Source organism: Danio rerio, chromosome 21 (assembly GCF_049306965.1).
Source record: "Danio rerio strain Tuebingen ecotype United States chromosome 21, GRCz12tu, whole genome shotgun sequence".
NCBI classification, from domain to species: Eukaryota; Metazoa; Chordata; class Actinopteri; order Cypriniformes; family Danionidae; genus Danio; species Danio rerio.
In genome coordinates this window covers 3357501-3375000 of record NC_133196.1, presented here as the reverse complement: position 1 = coordinate 3375000, position 17500 = coordinate 3357501, and the positions used below count along the sequence as shown (strand labels likewise).

The 17500-nt window shown below is 35.0% G+C and overlaps 1 protein-coding gene across 2 annotated transcripts in view; it reads right to left on the bottom strand.

Moving 5' to 3' along the window:
• The window catches only part of LOC101884074 (synaptic vesicle glycoprotein 2C-like), a 128031-nt gene that overhangs the window by 89953 nt on the left and 20578 nt on the right, over positions 1 to 17500 (bottom strand). For both annotated transcript variants that reach the window (XM_073935687.1, XM_073935688.1), the window contains exon 2: positions 7666 to 8388. In XM_073935687.1, the coding sequence (XP_073791788.1) occupies positions 7666 to 8239 (574 nt within the window). In that variant the 5' untranslated portion in view covers positions 8240 to 8388. The remainder of the gene's footprint in view (positions 1 to 7665; positions 8389 to 17500) is intronic.

Sequence of the window (17500 nt, the reverse complement as noted above, 5' to 3'; positions counted from 1 at the left end):
TGATGCTGATTGTTATACTGATTCTGGATTTAGGATTCTATTTCTCATGCTATGTTCACATTAGATGCGGATGAAGCGTTAAGTGCGAATGATTACCATGTTAGTCCAGGGTTCAACGTTAAGGATCTTTTCTACTGGTCTGATCGGGCCAGTGGTTCAGATTTTTACTTGCCCTGCCAAAAAAAAGGGAAGTTAATTGCTGTTTTTTGGCCATATATTTTAAATAATGTGTCAAAAATAAAGTCTGTGAATCTAGTCTGTGTTATGCAACCAAAAAGAGTAGTATAGAAAATGTGGAGTTTTTTTAAATTGCGGTTCAAAATTATTTAACAAAAGGTGAGCTAACTTGTCAAACTGTGCAAAACATCACTTCATTTTTTTGTTGTGTTGTTAACATGTAAATGTCTGCTTCCAAGACATTAGAAACAGACATTTTCTTTTAGCCTTATAATTAGGGTTGGGTATCGTTTGAATTTTTTTTTGATACAGGTGCTAAATCGATACTTTAAAAACGGTACCGTTGCCAAAACAGTGCCTGAAGCGATACCTTTTAGACACAAAATAAATTTTTTTTTAAAAAGTGCTGTCACCTCACAGCAAGAAGATCGCTGGTTCGAGCCTCGGCTCAGTTGGCGTTTCTGTGTGGAGTTTGCATGTTCTCCCTGCGTTTGCGTGGGTTTCCTCCGGGTGCTCTGGTGTCCCCCACAGTCCAAAGACATGCGGTACAGGTGAATTGGGTAGGCTAAATTGTCCGTAGTGTATGAGTGTGTATGTGTATGTGTGTGTGGATGTTTACCAGAGATGGGTTGCGGCTGGAAGGGCATCCGCTGCGTAAAAATGTGCTGGATAAGTTGGCGGTTCATTCCTCTGTGGAGACCCCAGATTAATAAAGGGACTAAGCCGACGAGAAAATGAATGAATGAATGATGTTTATATATATATATATATATCACTATCATTATGATTGAGCAATATAAATATATATTTATAATAGGTTTAAAGTAAACATCCATTCATATTTTGTTTATTTGAATTGCATTATTATATTTATTTTGATCATTTGTTTGTTAGCATAAATGCAAGATTTGCATTATGCCATTAACATTACATTAGCTTACTACTTACCTATGGAAAGGCTGTCATCAAAATCAGGAAACACCTTTTTTTCTGGGTTTGGGGCTTGTGACTACTTTTACATGGATATCAGAGATCGATTGATTTGCCCTAATCAGAATAAGACAATACGATGATTTAGGTGTTTACATGAGCTGCTTTTTGAATGTTAGGGTGCTTTCACACCTGTGAATCGATTCAGTTATTCCGAAACAGAGATAACAAATGTTACATTGTTGCTCTTTGCTCTTGGAGCGGTTCGCTTTCACACTGCAAAGTTTCTAATCGGACCAAAAGAGCTAAAACAAGTCACGTGCGAGTAAACTCTCCTCACATTGGTCAGAGTGTCAGGGTTTATTTTGCAGCGTCCCGCTAAGCTGTCAGGAGAGGTGGTGGTTTGGTGGTGATTGACAGGGTGAGCGCGCGCGACGTGTCTGAGGAGAGACGGATGAGAAGGGGTGGAGGGAGAAGGGAGGGAGGGGTGAGAAGGGTGCGCAACGATGCCTATTTGAGGACCGGAGGGAGACGCGAGATTACCGGGAGATCATCACTCATTTGCGGGCATCCGGAGACTCGCGAAACTTCCCGCCCTACTCATAATTCTCTCTTCATATAGCCGTAAGCCTATTACATATCCATAAAACACTGTGATATAACCGCGCTCGGATCGGATCGCTTTCTCACTGCAATCGATCCGCTCCAGGGTTCGTTTCAATCGAGCCGAGACCACCTCATTCAAGCGATCTCGGAGCGATTACTTTGGCGCGGAACAGACCGCAATTGCCCTGTTCACATATGCCAATCGAACCGCGCTAACTGGGCAAACGAGTCACGTTCCGAAACAAAAGTGTAGGTGTGAAAGCACCCTTACATTCATGATTCCCAGTTACATGCAATAACATAGATCCATCAACACCGTTGCGTCACCAGCCTATATGTCACAAGCTGTCAGAGATGGGCCATTCCTCACCTTAAAGGTGATTCCATGAGCCCTCACATGTTATAAGTTTGACGTGTTTCTCCCTTACACGCAACATTTGTAATGAACTTTTCTGCATGTTGGTGTGTCAGAGTCCTTGCTTGTAAAATATAGCTATACTGTAGAATCCTTAGTTTAAGCAAATTAGATGAACGCGATTATGCGTGTTGATGAAGTTAGTTGCTCACAACATGCGCTGTACTGTGCGATTTGCCTTCTATAAGCTACAATAACAAACGCCTGACATCGCTGACATCCGTATCCCTCAAAGCTGTTTGGAATTAAACATTTAGAGATGGTGTGACACAACGCTTACTCACGTGTGTCTTTAATGCACCCTTTATGCTTCTTAAGCGCGACACACAGCAGATGCGCGGCTCAGAGCCGCGGCACAGCGCACACATGACAGATGATAGTATAACACACCAGACATGCACATTCGCATGTTATTTAAAATGAAACTATTCAGATGGCGCAGAAATATGAACAATCATGACGGCGGACAGCCGCTGACTTGCGAATTCTTTAATGCATGGCGCTGCGCGTCACCGAGCGGCGCTTCCGGTGCGCGACCTGCTTTACGTTCTTGTTACAGCACCGAAATTAGACACTGAAATTCATATGCTGATTTGATCCAGTGCATACCAAGTGTGCCGCAAGCCTGCATTTGAGTGAAGGTCTCGGCCGTTAGATCGCCCCCTGGGGGCTGGCTGCAGTACAAGTCATAAAGCCCGCCTCCTCCGTGTTAATGAAGGAGACTTGAACCCAAATAAAAAAAATTATTACACTTGCAATAAAATGTCCCGAAAGATGGTTCTGGTCGATTAAGGCACTGGTTATTGTGCTGAAATAGGTGCAGATCTTCATTTTTGTAAACAGTTTGTTTTTAGCAGTAATTTAATGCTGGGCGTGTCATCGTGATTGACAGCTGTGATTGACAGTTTCTCAAAGGAGACCGTCTGAGCTTCGGCAGAAGAATGAAGTGTTATTATTCGATTTCTGTGTTATTTTACCATGACAAAATGAGTTCAGCAGTAAACTACAGTTTCTGACATACATGATCCTGGTGGAACACTGTTTATTCGCTAAGGTTAGGGCTTTTTTCGGGCTTATTAGTTTGCTGATACACGCCTAACCACCCAGATGGCAAAATACACTTGGACCAGTTCGGCTAGATTCTCGCCTGCCGGAGACTTACCCCTCAGAGCTCAGACTGACCTCAGACTGACTACCTCAGCTGGACCTTCTCTGGATGCCTGGACTCACTGCCCAATTCTAGCCTGAGTCAATTGAGCCAGATGCGGCGGCCGAGCGAGCCGGCGCTGCTGCATGCGAGCCGAAATCAGCCCGCGACGCCGCGAGTAGGTTATGTGCTTCAGCCCGGAGCTGGCTTGATTGAATATAAAAAACCCTCATATTTGTTAACGTTATTACATCCATTTGTGTTGATATGACAGCAAACGCATGCTGAGAAGTTCGGGGGGCGTGGTTGATTTTACATAAAGCGTTTGGTTGGAAGCTCGACTTCGCGGCTCCTCCTCTGGCTCCATCAGACAGTCCTTCTGCGCATGTCAAGGCTCCAATTTCAGCAGTCTTTTGCGACAGTTTGTGCCCGTCAAGCAGGCGTTTTGCCCTCAAGGTGTTCAATGGGAAAAGGGGCTGTCGTGTCGTCCATATTTTTTACAGTCATTGGTGCATACCGGTTCCAAAGAGTTTCGGTACCCAACCCTACTTATAATTTGATGTTGCCGCCATGTTGCTGTTTCTTCTCTGTACTGATTGTTACCAGGTTATGGAAAAAAATAGCATGCTCAAAACATCAAGTCAGATAAGAGGAACTGGAAAGCAATATGGTGTTTACGACATCACAGAGAAGGTCATGTTTGAAGACTTAAAATCACTTAAAATGCATCTAATTGACAAATAGTCGCAGACAATTAAATGTTAGTGACAAGGCAGCACTGTCCCAATCAGGCCAGTAATGATCCTGTCTACTGTCTCAAGAGTCTCTCACGCTGGCCCAGGGCCACCCGGCTGTCCTTATTGTTGAGCCCTGTAGTCACATGCAGTGTGTAACACAGCGCTAAGTGAATAATCACATCCAGCGAAGGTTTAAATCTAAGTGCAGCATGTTTAAAACTATTGATTCTTTAGCGAAATAGTTGACTCTGAGTCGAATAAGCGAATCGAGTTGGATTCGGATCTTTTGTTTGATCGCATCAATGTCGATTCAGTACATCACCAAATATGTAGTTCCAGTAAAATGTGAAAGCGCTTTCCCTTCAGACACTAGCAGAGGCACGGGGGAATCACAGAACTGATCATGACTGAAGATGACGATCACTGACAGATTGAGAATTGGCTGAGGGGAATAAAGGGTTAAAGTTCATTTTCACAACATCACCACAGTATAGCCAACCGTGTGCTGTGTTTGCTCCTGTAATTTTTCTGATTTTTTAAACAATAACCTAGGCTGCAATGCGGGATTCGTCAGCAGTTTGCTATTGAGGCAGCAGAGACTATGGGACTTTGACAGGGACTTTGTCAGTAACTTTAACAGTTCAAATGGACCAGTTTCTTCTTCCTCCAGATCAGAACATGTGTCATTAAAATTATTGCTGGCGTAGTTTGTTATTGTTGTAGTTTGCAAAATATGTGTTTAATCGTGTGTTAGAAGTTGTAATCACCCCGCACGGCTTGTGATCACGTATCTATTACAGATCAGTGTTTGTACTGTATCTCTTAGGTTAAATCTGTATGGGGCTGTTCACATATCGCATCCAAAACTACGCGTGCTTCTTCCTTTACTGATTTAAATGCGTTTCTGAATTGGTGATCCTCTGCTGTTTGTCTTTGCTATGGCCACCATCAGCAATTTTCAAAATAGTTCAACTTTTGCCACTGTGTGGATTAATATTGAGTGTGTGTCATTGTTTTATACCTGTAAGGGTTAAGAGAAAATATTTATTATGTTTATATGCTGGTGTTTAACCTCATTGATTTATTGCGTTCCTGCATTGGGCTCTCACATACTCTGTGCTACTTTACAGCCATGGTGGGCTTTTCTTGTGCTGAACGCAGCGACCAATCACTACAGCCTTGGTCTTCAGTCCAATCAGTGCAGATTAACTTGTTGTTGGAGACACCTAAATCCAAAATATCATCTTGTTTAATAGAAAAAACAGGGGCTCTTTAAGTCAATGCAAAGATGCGAATAGACATGCTGTGGCGCGATTCACAAGAATGAAGTGGCACGAGTTTCGAGCGAATCTCTCGAACTTCTGAACTTCAGTGAACATTCGCACTGCGTTACGTAATCAGGACCTTGCTCTTGCATGATTATGACATAGCACCTGTTGTTGGTTTCCCGAGGGGAAATCTTTTTGCCGACACCAGACAACAGCTCATCAAAATAATAATAATAATAATAATAATAATACATTTTATTTAAAGGCGCCGTAAAATCAACATTCTGCAATCAAAAATCAACAATAAAAATTCTGATGAGGGATTCTGATTCTGATTCTTTTATTTATTTTGATACAGATTCTGATACAGGTTCTAATAATGATTCTGATACCCATAATGATTATGATAATGGTTCTGGTTTTGATTCTGATCCTTATACGGACTTAGATACTGATTCTAATGGATTCTGATACTGAATTTGATAATGATTCTGATACAAATTCTGACACTAATATTGATTCTGATTCATGTACTGATTCTGATGGACTCTGATTCTGATACTTATTCAGATTCGAATTTTGATTCTAAAACTGCCCAGTGTCATGAAAGTGAGCATTTTCAAACAGTCATTTGTTAATGTGATTATCTGATTTTGATACTGAGACCCTGATTTTCATACTGATTCTGATACCTATTCTGATACTGATTCTGAACCAAATTCTGACATGGACTCTGATACTTTTTCTTGTTCTGATACAGATTCTGATACTGATTCAGATATTGATTCTCATATCCATACTGATCCTGATAATGATTCTGGTTTTGATTCTGATTCTTATCCGGATTCAGATACATACCAATTCTGATCAATTCTGATTCTGAAACTGAATCAGATACCAATTCTAATACCAATTCTGATTCTGGTCTTAAACTGATTCTGATACAAATTCTTACGTGCATTCTGATACAGATTCATTGTCTTATTCTGATATGGATTCTGATACAGATTCATTGTCTTATTCTGATATGGATTCTGATACAGATTCATTGTCTTATTCTGATATGGATTGTAATACAGATTCATTGTCTTGTTCTGAAATGGATTCTGATACAGATTCATTGTCTTGTTCTGAAATGGATTCTGATACAGATTCATTGTCTTGTTCTGACATGGATTCCAATACTGATTCTTTGTCTTATTCTGATATGGATTTTGATACAGATTCTGGTTTGATTCTAATTCGTGTACTGATTCTGATTGACTCTGATTCTGATACTTATTCAAATTCAAATATTGATTCTAAGACTGTCCAGTGTCATGAAAGTGAGCATTTTCAAGCAGTTCATTTGTTGGTGTGATTATCTGATTTGATACTAAGACCCTGATTTTTATACTGATTCTGATACCTATTCTGATTCTGATTCTGAAAAAAAATTCTGACATGGACTCTGATACTATTTCTTGTTGTGATACAGATTCTGATACTGATTCCGATAAATTTTGATACTGAATCAGATACTAATTCTGTTACCAATTCTGATTCAGATTCTGTCACTGATCCTGATTCTTAAACTAATTCTGATACAGATTCATTGTCTTGTTTTGAAATGAATTCTAATACAGATTCATTGTCTTATTTTGATATGGATTCTGATATAGATTCATTGTTTTATTCTGATATGGATTGTGATACAGATTCATTGTCTTATTCTGATATGGATTGTGATACAGATTCATTGTCTTATTCTGAAATGGATTCTGATACAGATTCATTGTCTTATTCTGATATGGATTGTGATACAGATTCATTGTCTTATTCTGAAATGGATTCTGATACAGATTCATTGTCTTATTCTGATATGGATTCTGATACAGATTCATTGTCTTATTCTTATACTGATTCTGATATAAATTGCACTACACTACAGTTCATTTGTTGGTGTGATTATCTAAGGATGATCTCAGTGATTCTAATACTAATATTTATTCTGATTCAAATTCTGATGCTTATTCTGATTCTAATTCTTATTTTAATTCTAATTCAGATTTGAATTCAGATTTTGATTCTGATGGTTATTCTGATTCTAATTCACATTCTGAAACTTATTCTGATTCTCATGCTTATTCTGACTCTAATTTAGATTCTAATTCAGATTCTAATTCTGATACTTATTCTGATTCAAATTCTTATTTCAATTCTTATTCTGATTCCAATTTTGATTCTGATTCTGATTCTTTTTCTAATTGTGGTGCTTATTCTGATTCTAAATCAGATTCTAATTCAGATTCTGATTCTAATTCTATTTCTAAAACTGTCCAGCATCATGAACGGCAGCATTTTTGTACGGTTTCATTTTATTAGCATGATTATCTGTGTACTCACCCAGCCACCCGGCTCCAGAATTGGGCACACACATGTCGGTCTCAGCGCTGGGCAGAACGAAGCCCACCACAAACACCTCCACACCGTCAGACATGAGCGCCAGTCCCAGAACGAAGAAGAGCTGCCACTGAAAGCGTCCATGTCCGCACTCCTGAATAATCAGCTCATATTGCTGCGCCAGCTCCTCCTCATCCGCTTCACGCTCCTTTTCCAGTTCATGTTTATCCTTCAGATTCTGGTCAATCGCAGCCTGGCCCCGCCCATTCACAGCCCCACCCCCTGCTGGCACACCCTGATATTCGCCCTCATAGATTTCATCCTCATCATCATGTCCTTCAGTTGCGTCACTAGATCCTTCGTCATCCTCTCTATGATTTTGACCGTCCTGATAATAACCATCATCTCCGCCGTCTTCTTCGTCATTTTCAAAACGACTGTAAGAGCGTCCGGCGTATTCGTCTGATGCTCGGTCTACGGCTTTGTTGACTTTTTTGACCGCATGCCGTTTGGCTTCTTTGGCGATGTCACGAGCACCTTTTGTCAGAGACGTCCGGTCTCTGTAGGGGTCCTCCATCTTGGTGAGGTCAGATTTTGATGGTTTGAAAAGTGTATGAGTTTACCAAATGTGAGTTTTCAGAGGTGGATGTTGTTGCAGGTCACGGGAGTGGTTTAGAGGTGGACAGCGGTGACGGCTTCATTCACTTCATTCGGAAAAGAAGCGACCTTTAAAAAGAATAAATAAATAATTTTAATTATATTCTTGCACTCTACAATAGCCAGACTTAATAAACAAAATCAATCAATCAATCAATCAATCAATCAATCAAGCAAAGAAACAAATCAATCAGCTAATCAATCAAATTATTCACTTGTGAAAAAAATATTTATTTACTTAAATAAATAATAAATAAGAGATTAAATAAATCAATTTATTTAAAACAACTTATTTATACTAGTAAAAAATATTTATTTATTGACAAACAATGAATAAGTAATTAAATAAATAATTAAACAAACAAACAAACAAACAAACAAATAAATAAATAAATAAATAAATAAATGGATTTTAATATTTAGTTTTGTCTTGGTTGTATCTTATTGTATTACATGTTATTTTAATTATTACATTACATTTTTATATTTAATATATTTTAAAGATTTTTCTTATTTTAAAACAATAGATTTATACTTAATCAAATAACTGAATTACATTTAAATAATTATCCATAATTATTGTATTTTATAATGTAAAGTAAATAAATATACTTACAACATATAAAATATATTGGTTGTTTATTATATTTTATGTTGTAATATTTGTTACATTACATTTTTATATATAATATATTCTATGCACTTTAAGGATTTTTAATTGTATGTATTCATACTTAATTAAATTACTAAATAATCATCTTTAAATAATTGTCCATAATTAGCATAATTAATTGTTTATGCTTTTAAAAATACTTATATTAACTTTTACTTACATAAAATATATTTATACTTAATTTCATTTTATTATGTTTGTGTATATGCAGAACAATGTAAAGTAATAACTACATTATTAAATTAAAAATAAAATATTGTAATAATTATTTAAATAAATAAATAAATGTATAGGGATTTGTAAAATTTGGCATTGCTTGTATCTTATTGTATTACATGTTATATTGTTTATTACTTTACATTTCTATATTTAATTTATTTTGTGCACTTTAAAATCATTTAAATTTTATTTCAAAACAATTTATTCATACTTATTAAAAAAAATAAATTATCATATTTAAATACTTAATTATCCATAATTATTATAATCTATTGTTTATGTTTTTAAATATACTTCTATTAACAAATACTTATATAAAATTTACTTTTACTTAATTATAATTTTTATTATTAAATTTTATTATAAGAATATATGCCCAAAATGTGAAGTAATAATTCAATAATTAAATTAAAAATAAGAGATTGTAATAAATAAATAAATAAATGTTTAGGAATTTTATTATTTAACTTTGTTTTGGTTGTACCTTATTGTATGTTATATTATTTATTATTACATCACATTTTATTATTTAATATATTTTATGCATTTTTTAAAGAATGTTAGTTATTTCAAAACAATATATTCATAATTAAATAGCTAAATAATGATTTAAATACTTGAATAATTATCCATAATTATTATATTTTATTATTATTTATGATTTTAAATAATGTGAAGTAATAACTAAATTGTTAAAAATATAAAATAAAATATTGTAATAAATAAATAAATAACGTAATGGGGTTTAATATTTAACTTTGTCTAGGTTGTATCTTATTTACATTTTATTTTATATTATTTATTACATTAAATTTTTATATTTAATATTTTATATGCACTTTTCAAAGAATGTAAATTTTGTTTTAAAACAATTTATTCATACTTCAATAACTAAATAATCATATTTAAATACTTAAATAATTGTTCATAATTACTGTAATTTAATATGTAGGTTTTTAAATATATTAAGATATACCTATATAAAATATACTTATACATCTAATAATAAAACATAATAATGTAAATTAATAATTAAGTATATGCCCAAAAATGTGAAGCAATAACTTTGTTATTAAATTAAAAATAAAAGATTGTAATAAATAAATGTACAGGGATTTTAATGTTTAGCTTTGTCTTTGTTGTATCATATTAAGGGTTATATTATTTATTACATTACATTTTTATATTTAATATATTTTATGCACTTTAAAATAATTTTAATTGTATTTCAAAACAATACTTTCATGCTTAATTAACTGTCCATAATTATTATATTTTATTATTGTTTATGTTTTTAAATATACCTATATTAACACACACACACACACACACACACACACACACACACACACACACACACACACACACACACACATATATACATATATATATACATATATATATACATATATATATACATATATATATATACATATATATATACATATATTATTAGTTTTTAGAATTAGTTTTATTTCACAACAATATATATCCATACTTATTTATTTTTAGTTAATATACATGATTATTTTATTTTATTATTTATGTTTTTGAATATACTTATATAAACTTAGACTTGGATTAAATATATTTATAAAATTAAGTATTAATTTATATTATTATATTTTATAATTAGGGATGTATATGACAAAAATTTTAAGTAATAAATAAATAATTAAATAAAAAATAAAACATTGAAGAATAACCAAAAAATAATAATAGTGTATTATATACAACAACAAAAATAATAATAATATTAAATAATATTAAAATAAATAATACAAAAAATAAAAACATATTACATAACATATACACACACACACACACACACACTTTTTTATTAATAATACTATTTAAAAATACAATCTGTGTTGTAATATATATTTTTCATTATAATAACTTATTAATAATAATATTAATAATAAATATAAAAAAATTTAAATATGGTAATAATGTTAATAATATTAATAATAATAATAATAATAATAATAATAATAATAATAATAATATTAGTAAATATAATAGTAAATGTAGTAATAATGTTAATAATAATAATAATAATAATAATAATAATAATAATAATGATGAATATAATAAGAGTAAATTTAGTAATAATGTTAATAATAAAAATTAATAATAAAAATAATAATAATAAATATAATAATAGTAAATATGGTAATAATGTTAATAATAATTAACATAATAAAAATAATAGTAATGATAATAATAATAATAATAATAATAATAATAATAATAATAATAATAAGCGTGTATATTATGAGTGTAACCAAAAAATAACACAAATACACACCTCACTATATATGAATACAGGTAGAGAGTGTGTGTGTCTTAAGGTATAACCAAAAGAAGAAATAAAAAACATCCGGTTGGATTTTGTTCCAGTTCAGATCTGAATTATCAAGACATTTTTTGGCTTTTACCGCTTAACTGCTGTAATTGAAAAAAGTAAAGCGGCTGCAGATCTCTACTGCCCTGCAGAAAGCCATAAATCAGGTTGGCACAGCGGGCAGAGGACAGTGTGACCAGTTTAACTCATCTCCACTGCTTCACACTATTAACCTCCAGCGGACGTCATGTGGACATTACCAGGACAGAACCAAGAAAAATGAAGAGACAAAACACACACACAGACATTACAGGAGTGTGAGTCTGAAAAACACACTTCACACATGAGTACAGTGGAGGACGATCATCTGAATCTCTGACTACTGAAACATTCATTCTTAAACTCACACATAAGCCCTGCAGCATTGCAGTACAGTTTCCCATTCCAAACTGTGCCAGAACATTTTAAATCACACAGGAATCTTTTGAATCCTTCGACTGTGTCGCAGTGTTGAGGAAGGCACAACAACGCCTCTTCTTCCTCAGGCGTCTGAAGAGGTTTGGAATGAGCCCCCACATCCTCCGCTCGTTCACTGTGGAGAGCATCCTGTCTGGCTGTATCACCACCTAGTATGGAAACAGCACCAGCAGCAAATCGCAAAGGCCCACATAGGATTGTGTGAACTGCTGGATGCGTAGTAGGAGGTGAGCTTCCCTTCCTCCAAGACATCTACACCAGGCGGTGCATGAGGAACCCTCAGGCAGATGGTTCCGCAGCATCCGGTTAGGCACCAGCCGACTGAAGAAAAGTTTCTTCTCTCAGACTATCAGGCTGATGAACACTTAACACACTCCACACAGACTATTCCATAGCCCTCACTGCACACCATCAAGATGTAGCATGCACTGCACTTTAACCAATCCATACTTAAAACAATACTGCCTACAACTATGTGTACACCTATTCATTGTACATATCGCTGTAAACACTGCCAATTGTTCATTGTCCTGTTTTTTTTTTTTTTTTTTTTTGTGGAAGTATGCTGTTGTATGTTGTAGTACCCATATTAAACACACCTGAACCAATTAATAAGGACCTGAACACCAGGTGATAATTACAGACAGGTGTGTTTGATATGGGTTGCAGCTGAAATCTGCAGGGAGGCGGCTCCCCAGGAACAGGGTTGTCCACTCCTGCTGTAGTATTTTGCACTGTCTGGAGCCAGCACCTAGGCTTTTCACTGATCATAGCACACGTGCTGCTGATGATGTGACAATTAAAGTGATTTTAATTTGATTATGAATATTCTGTTTTATTATATCCTACACTCTCAGAAATAAAGGTATAAGAGCTGTCTCTGGGGAAGGTACATATTTGTACCCTCAGACAGTGGTCCCCAACTTTATCACCGCAGACCGGTCAACGGTTGTCAATTTTACAACGGACCGGTGTGGGGGATTGGGGGGGGGGGGGTTGCTTCACGTGAACACAGCTGCTGTTTTATAACTTTAAACTATCAACAACCACCATTGAGCTATATTCTAGCAATCGTTCTTCCTGCTCTGTGGTATATTTTGGCATAGTCCATTTTACGTGAGATGGCGGGGTTGAGTGGAAGAAACCAAGTCGCGGGGGGGGGGATATTTTCTACAGAAATAAATTATGGCTGTTTCTCAATTCCAAGAACGCAGAGAACTGCCCTAAGAGTCCATAATAGTACCTCAAAGGTAATTTTTAGGTACATTTGAGTACTAATATGCAAATATGTACCTTTTGAAAAGGTACTGCCCAGAAGAATCTTTTGAACCTTAAGAAAAGATTTTATTCTATACTCACCGGCCACTTTATTAGGTACACCTTACTAGTTGGACTCACTTTTGCCTTCAGAACTGCCTCAATCCTTTATGGCATATATTTAACAAGGTACTGGAAATATTCCTCAGAGATTTTGCTCCATATCGACATGATAGCATCACACAGTTGCTGCAGATTTGTCGGCTGCACATCCATGATGCCAATCTCCCGTTCCACCACATCCCAAATCTGCTCTACTGGATTGAGCTCTGGTGACTGTGGAGGCCATTTGAGTACAGTGAACTCAAGTTCAGGAAAGCAGTCTGAGATGATTCATGCTTTATGACATGGTGCGTTATCCTGCTGGAAGTAGCCATCAGAAGATGTGTACTCTGTGGTCATAAAGGGATGGACATGGTCGGCAACAATACTCAGGTAGGCTGTGGCGTTGACACCATGCTCAATTGGTACTAATGAGCCTAAAGTGTGCCAAGAAAATCTCCCCCACACCATTACACCACTACCAGCAGCCTGAACTGTTAATACAGGGCAGGATGGCTCCATGCATTCATGTTGTTAGCACCAAATTCTGACCCGACCATCCGAATGTGGCAGCAGAAATGGAGACTCATCAGAGCAGGCAACGTTTCTCCAATCTTCTATTGTCCAGTTTTGGTGAGTCTGTGTGAATTGTAGCCTCAGTTTCCTGTTCTTAGCTGACAGGAGCGGCACCCGGTGTGGTGTTCTGCTGCTGTAGCCCATCCGCCTCAAGGTTGGACGTGTTGTGTGTTCAGAGATGCTCTTCTGCAGAGCTCGGTTGTAACGAGTGCGTATTTGAGTTACTGTTGCCTTTCTATCAGCTGGAACCAGTCTGGCCATTCTCCTTTGACCTCTGGCATCAAGGCATTTGCACCCACAGAACTGCGGCTCACTGAATATTTCCTCTTTCATAGACCATTCTCTGTAAGATGGTGGTGCATGAAAATCCCAGTAGATCAGCAGTTTCTGAAATACTCAGACCAGCCTGTCTGGCACCAACAACCATGCCACATTTAAAGTCACTTAAATCCCCTCTCTTCCCCATTCTGATGCTCGCTTTGCAGCAGATCATCTTGACCATGTCTGCATATCTAAATGCATTAAGTTGCTGCCATGTGATTGGCTGGTTAGAAATTTGCATCAACAAGCGGTTGGACAGGTGTACCTAATAATGTGGCCGGTAAGTGTATGCTATCAGAATGTTCTACATCACAGAACATTCTGAATCTTAAAATATTCTATTCTATTTCATTCTATTTTACATATTAATGATTACAGTGAACGTTCCAAACAGAGGCAGAACATTCTGACAGAAGAAGCTTCTGTTCCACTGCTTCCTCTAATTCTGCTATTATAGAGTTGCTGAATATAAAACTCTGCTCTACAGGAACTCTTTCAAACATCATTCATCATAAAGCAGCTCCAGAACAACATGCAGGCGAAATTGGCTCTTGTTAATAAAAAGCTGGACCCACGAGCCACGGAAGAGACTTTCTGTTTTCTGCATCTGGACTCAGGCTGACATTTGATAAGTGTGTTTGAATATCAGTCTGGCCAAGATGCTGATCAACATTAGAATGCCATTCATATTCATGAACTCTGGCATTTGTAAGCCAAATCTAAGTGCCTTGAGCCACAAAACCCACCGACAACCACTGTAGACACACAATTCACACTGTATCTGATTATACATTAATAATACGACCGCTTCAGTCTTTCTGCTTCAAAAATACATGTTTGATTTCAATGTTACTAACTGTGTCTGTGTATTCATCTGTAAAATGTGTACATTTTTATGCCAAATTAGAGCCGGTGGAATGGTAGGCGGGGAGAACCAGCATTAAAGGCACAGGCAACAAAAACAGCTACAGTGCGTTTAAAGCAGAAAATTACACTTCTGAAAGGTCTAATAAATAATCTGATGTGTGTTTTGAGCTGAAACCTTACAGACACATTCTGGGGACACAAAAGACGTATCTTAAATCTTGAAAAGGGGGTAAAATAAGTGCCCTTTTAATTATGGTACATTTATTTCAGAAGCTGAATGACCAAATCGGAAAAATGCATCCAAATTAAACTAAATGGTAACACTTTATAATAACTACACAACATGAACCCTTTATTAAGCATTAGCATGTGGTGAATTCATTATCTGTTTAGCATTAACTCTACATTAATAAACGTTAGCAAGCAGTTTATAACTGCAGCTATAAATGCTCTTTTCTTGAATTAGAAACACATTTTAACTGTGCTTAATAATTGTATTTTCATACTTTGTTAATCATTTATTTTTCATTACTAAATTTAGTGTTTCATTATTTACAAACCAGCTGTATTTCGGATTAGTTGGTGGTTTTTAGGATCATTCAGAATGAGTTAGTAAATGATGAATAAACTTTTAAAATCAATGTTTATACATCTTATCGTTCAGGCATATATTAATGATTATATATGTGAATAAATGCTTTATTAACTCAACTTCATGCTGTTTTGTGACCTAATCTAAAGTGAGGACTATTTATGCTTGATAAATCCCTTATAAATGATGATTTAATGCTCTTATGCTCTTAATAATCTTTTTTTTTTTTTTTTTTTTTTTAGAATATGCAAAAATCATACAAATACAAGAAAAAGATCAACAAATACAAAGCAACGAAACAAAAACAAAACAAAAACAACAACAATATAGTCATGTACTGGTATGTGCTTGAGTGTGTGCGTGTGAGTGTGTGTATGCATGTAAAGGTAACTTGGTGGACAGGTCAGAGTACATACATAAGGAACAATAACAGTCAATAAATGAAGCAAGTGTCACAGATATAGATAAAACATATAGAAAGAAACCAGTCAGAGGTAGGGAGTAACAACAATGCTTATTAATGTATGATAGTAAAAATGAGAGTAAAAAAAGAAAGAAAGGACAACAGTAATAAATGACAACAATAATAATAAATCACAAGTGATACAACAACTTCTACTACAGAAAGTTACTTATATTACAACTACTACTGCTTCTACTACAGCCACAACCACGACTATTACTACTACAATGTCTACTAATACTGATACTACTACCACTACTGATACTACTATAGCGTTTGCTACAACTAATACAACAACGTCTACTGCTACTGCTACTACTACTACTACTACTACTACCACCACCACAATCACTTCTACTACATCTACATCAACAACATCTACTACTGATATTACTACACCAACAACGACTACTACTACTACTGTAACAACCACACCATTACTACTTCTGCTACTACTATACCAATGACATCTACTACTACATGAACTACAACTTCAATAATCTCCATAACAATTACTCAATAACAATCGATACTATTACAATGTCTACTACTTCAACTACTACTACTTCTACAACTACCACAACTACTACCGTTACAACTACAACAACTGCAACCTTACAAATGATAATGGTATAAATACTTGTAATAATGATAACCGGACAAGTCAGAACAGTAATAATAATAATGATTACAAAAAAATAAAAGTAATACCATTTATGACAAAGGTGTCGAGGAGAGGGGAGGATGGGAAATCAGGGAGAGGACAAGTAATAATAATAATAAATAATAATAATAATAATAAATAAAAATAATAGTAGTAAGTAGTAAGTAGAAGGGGAAAGAGAGGAAAAGAGAAAATAAACTAATAATAATAAACAAAAATTAATAAAATAATAATAAAAACAAATAAATAAAATAAAAATTTGCTCTTAATAATCTTTGCAATCTTATCTAAAAAGTAAAATTACTGTAAAGTTTAAACATTGAATGACAGGAGTGTCAAAATACGACTAAAATTGTATAAAACAAAAACAATACAATAATTTAATAATATAATAGGATGCAATGTTTAAACTCTACAGTAATTTTATTTTAGATCAGGTTGCAAAGATTTTTTTTTTCAATTGAAGTAGTTTCATTTGTGTATCTTCAAAGGAATAGAAATAAATAAAGTCGTTTATTTATTTTTTTCCTGTTTAGAATAGAACTGAGCCTTTATTTGTCATTTATAAGGGATTTATAAAGCATAAATAGTCCTCACTTTAGATTAGGTCACAGAACTGCATG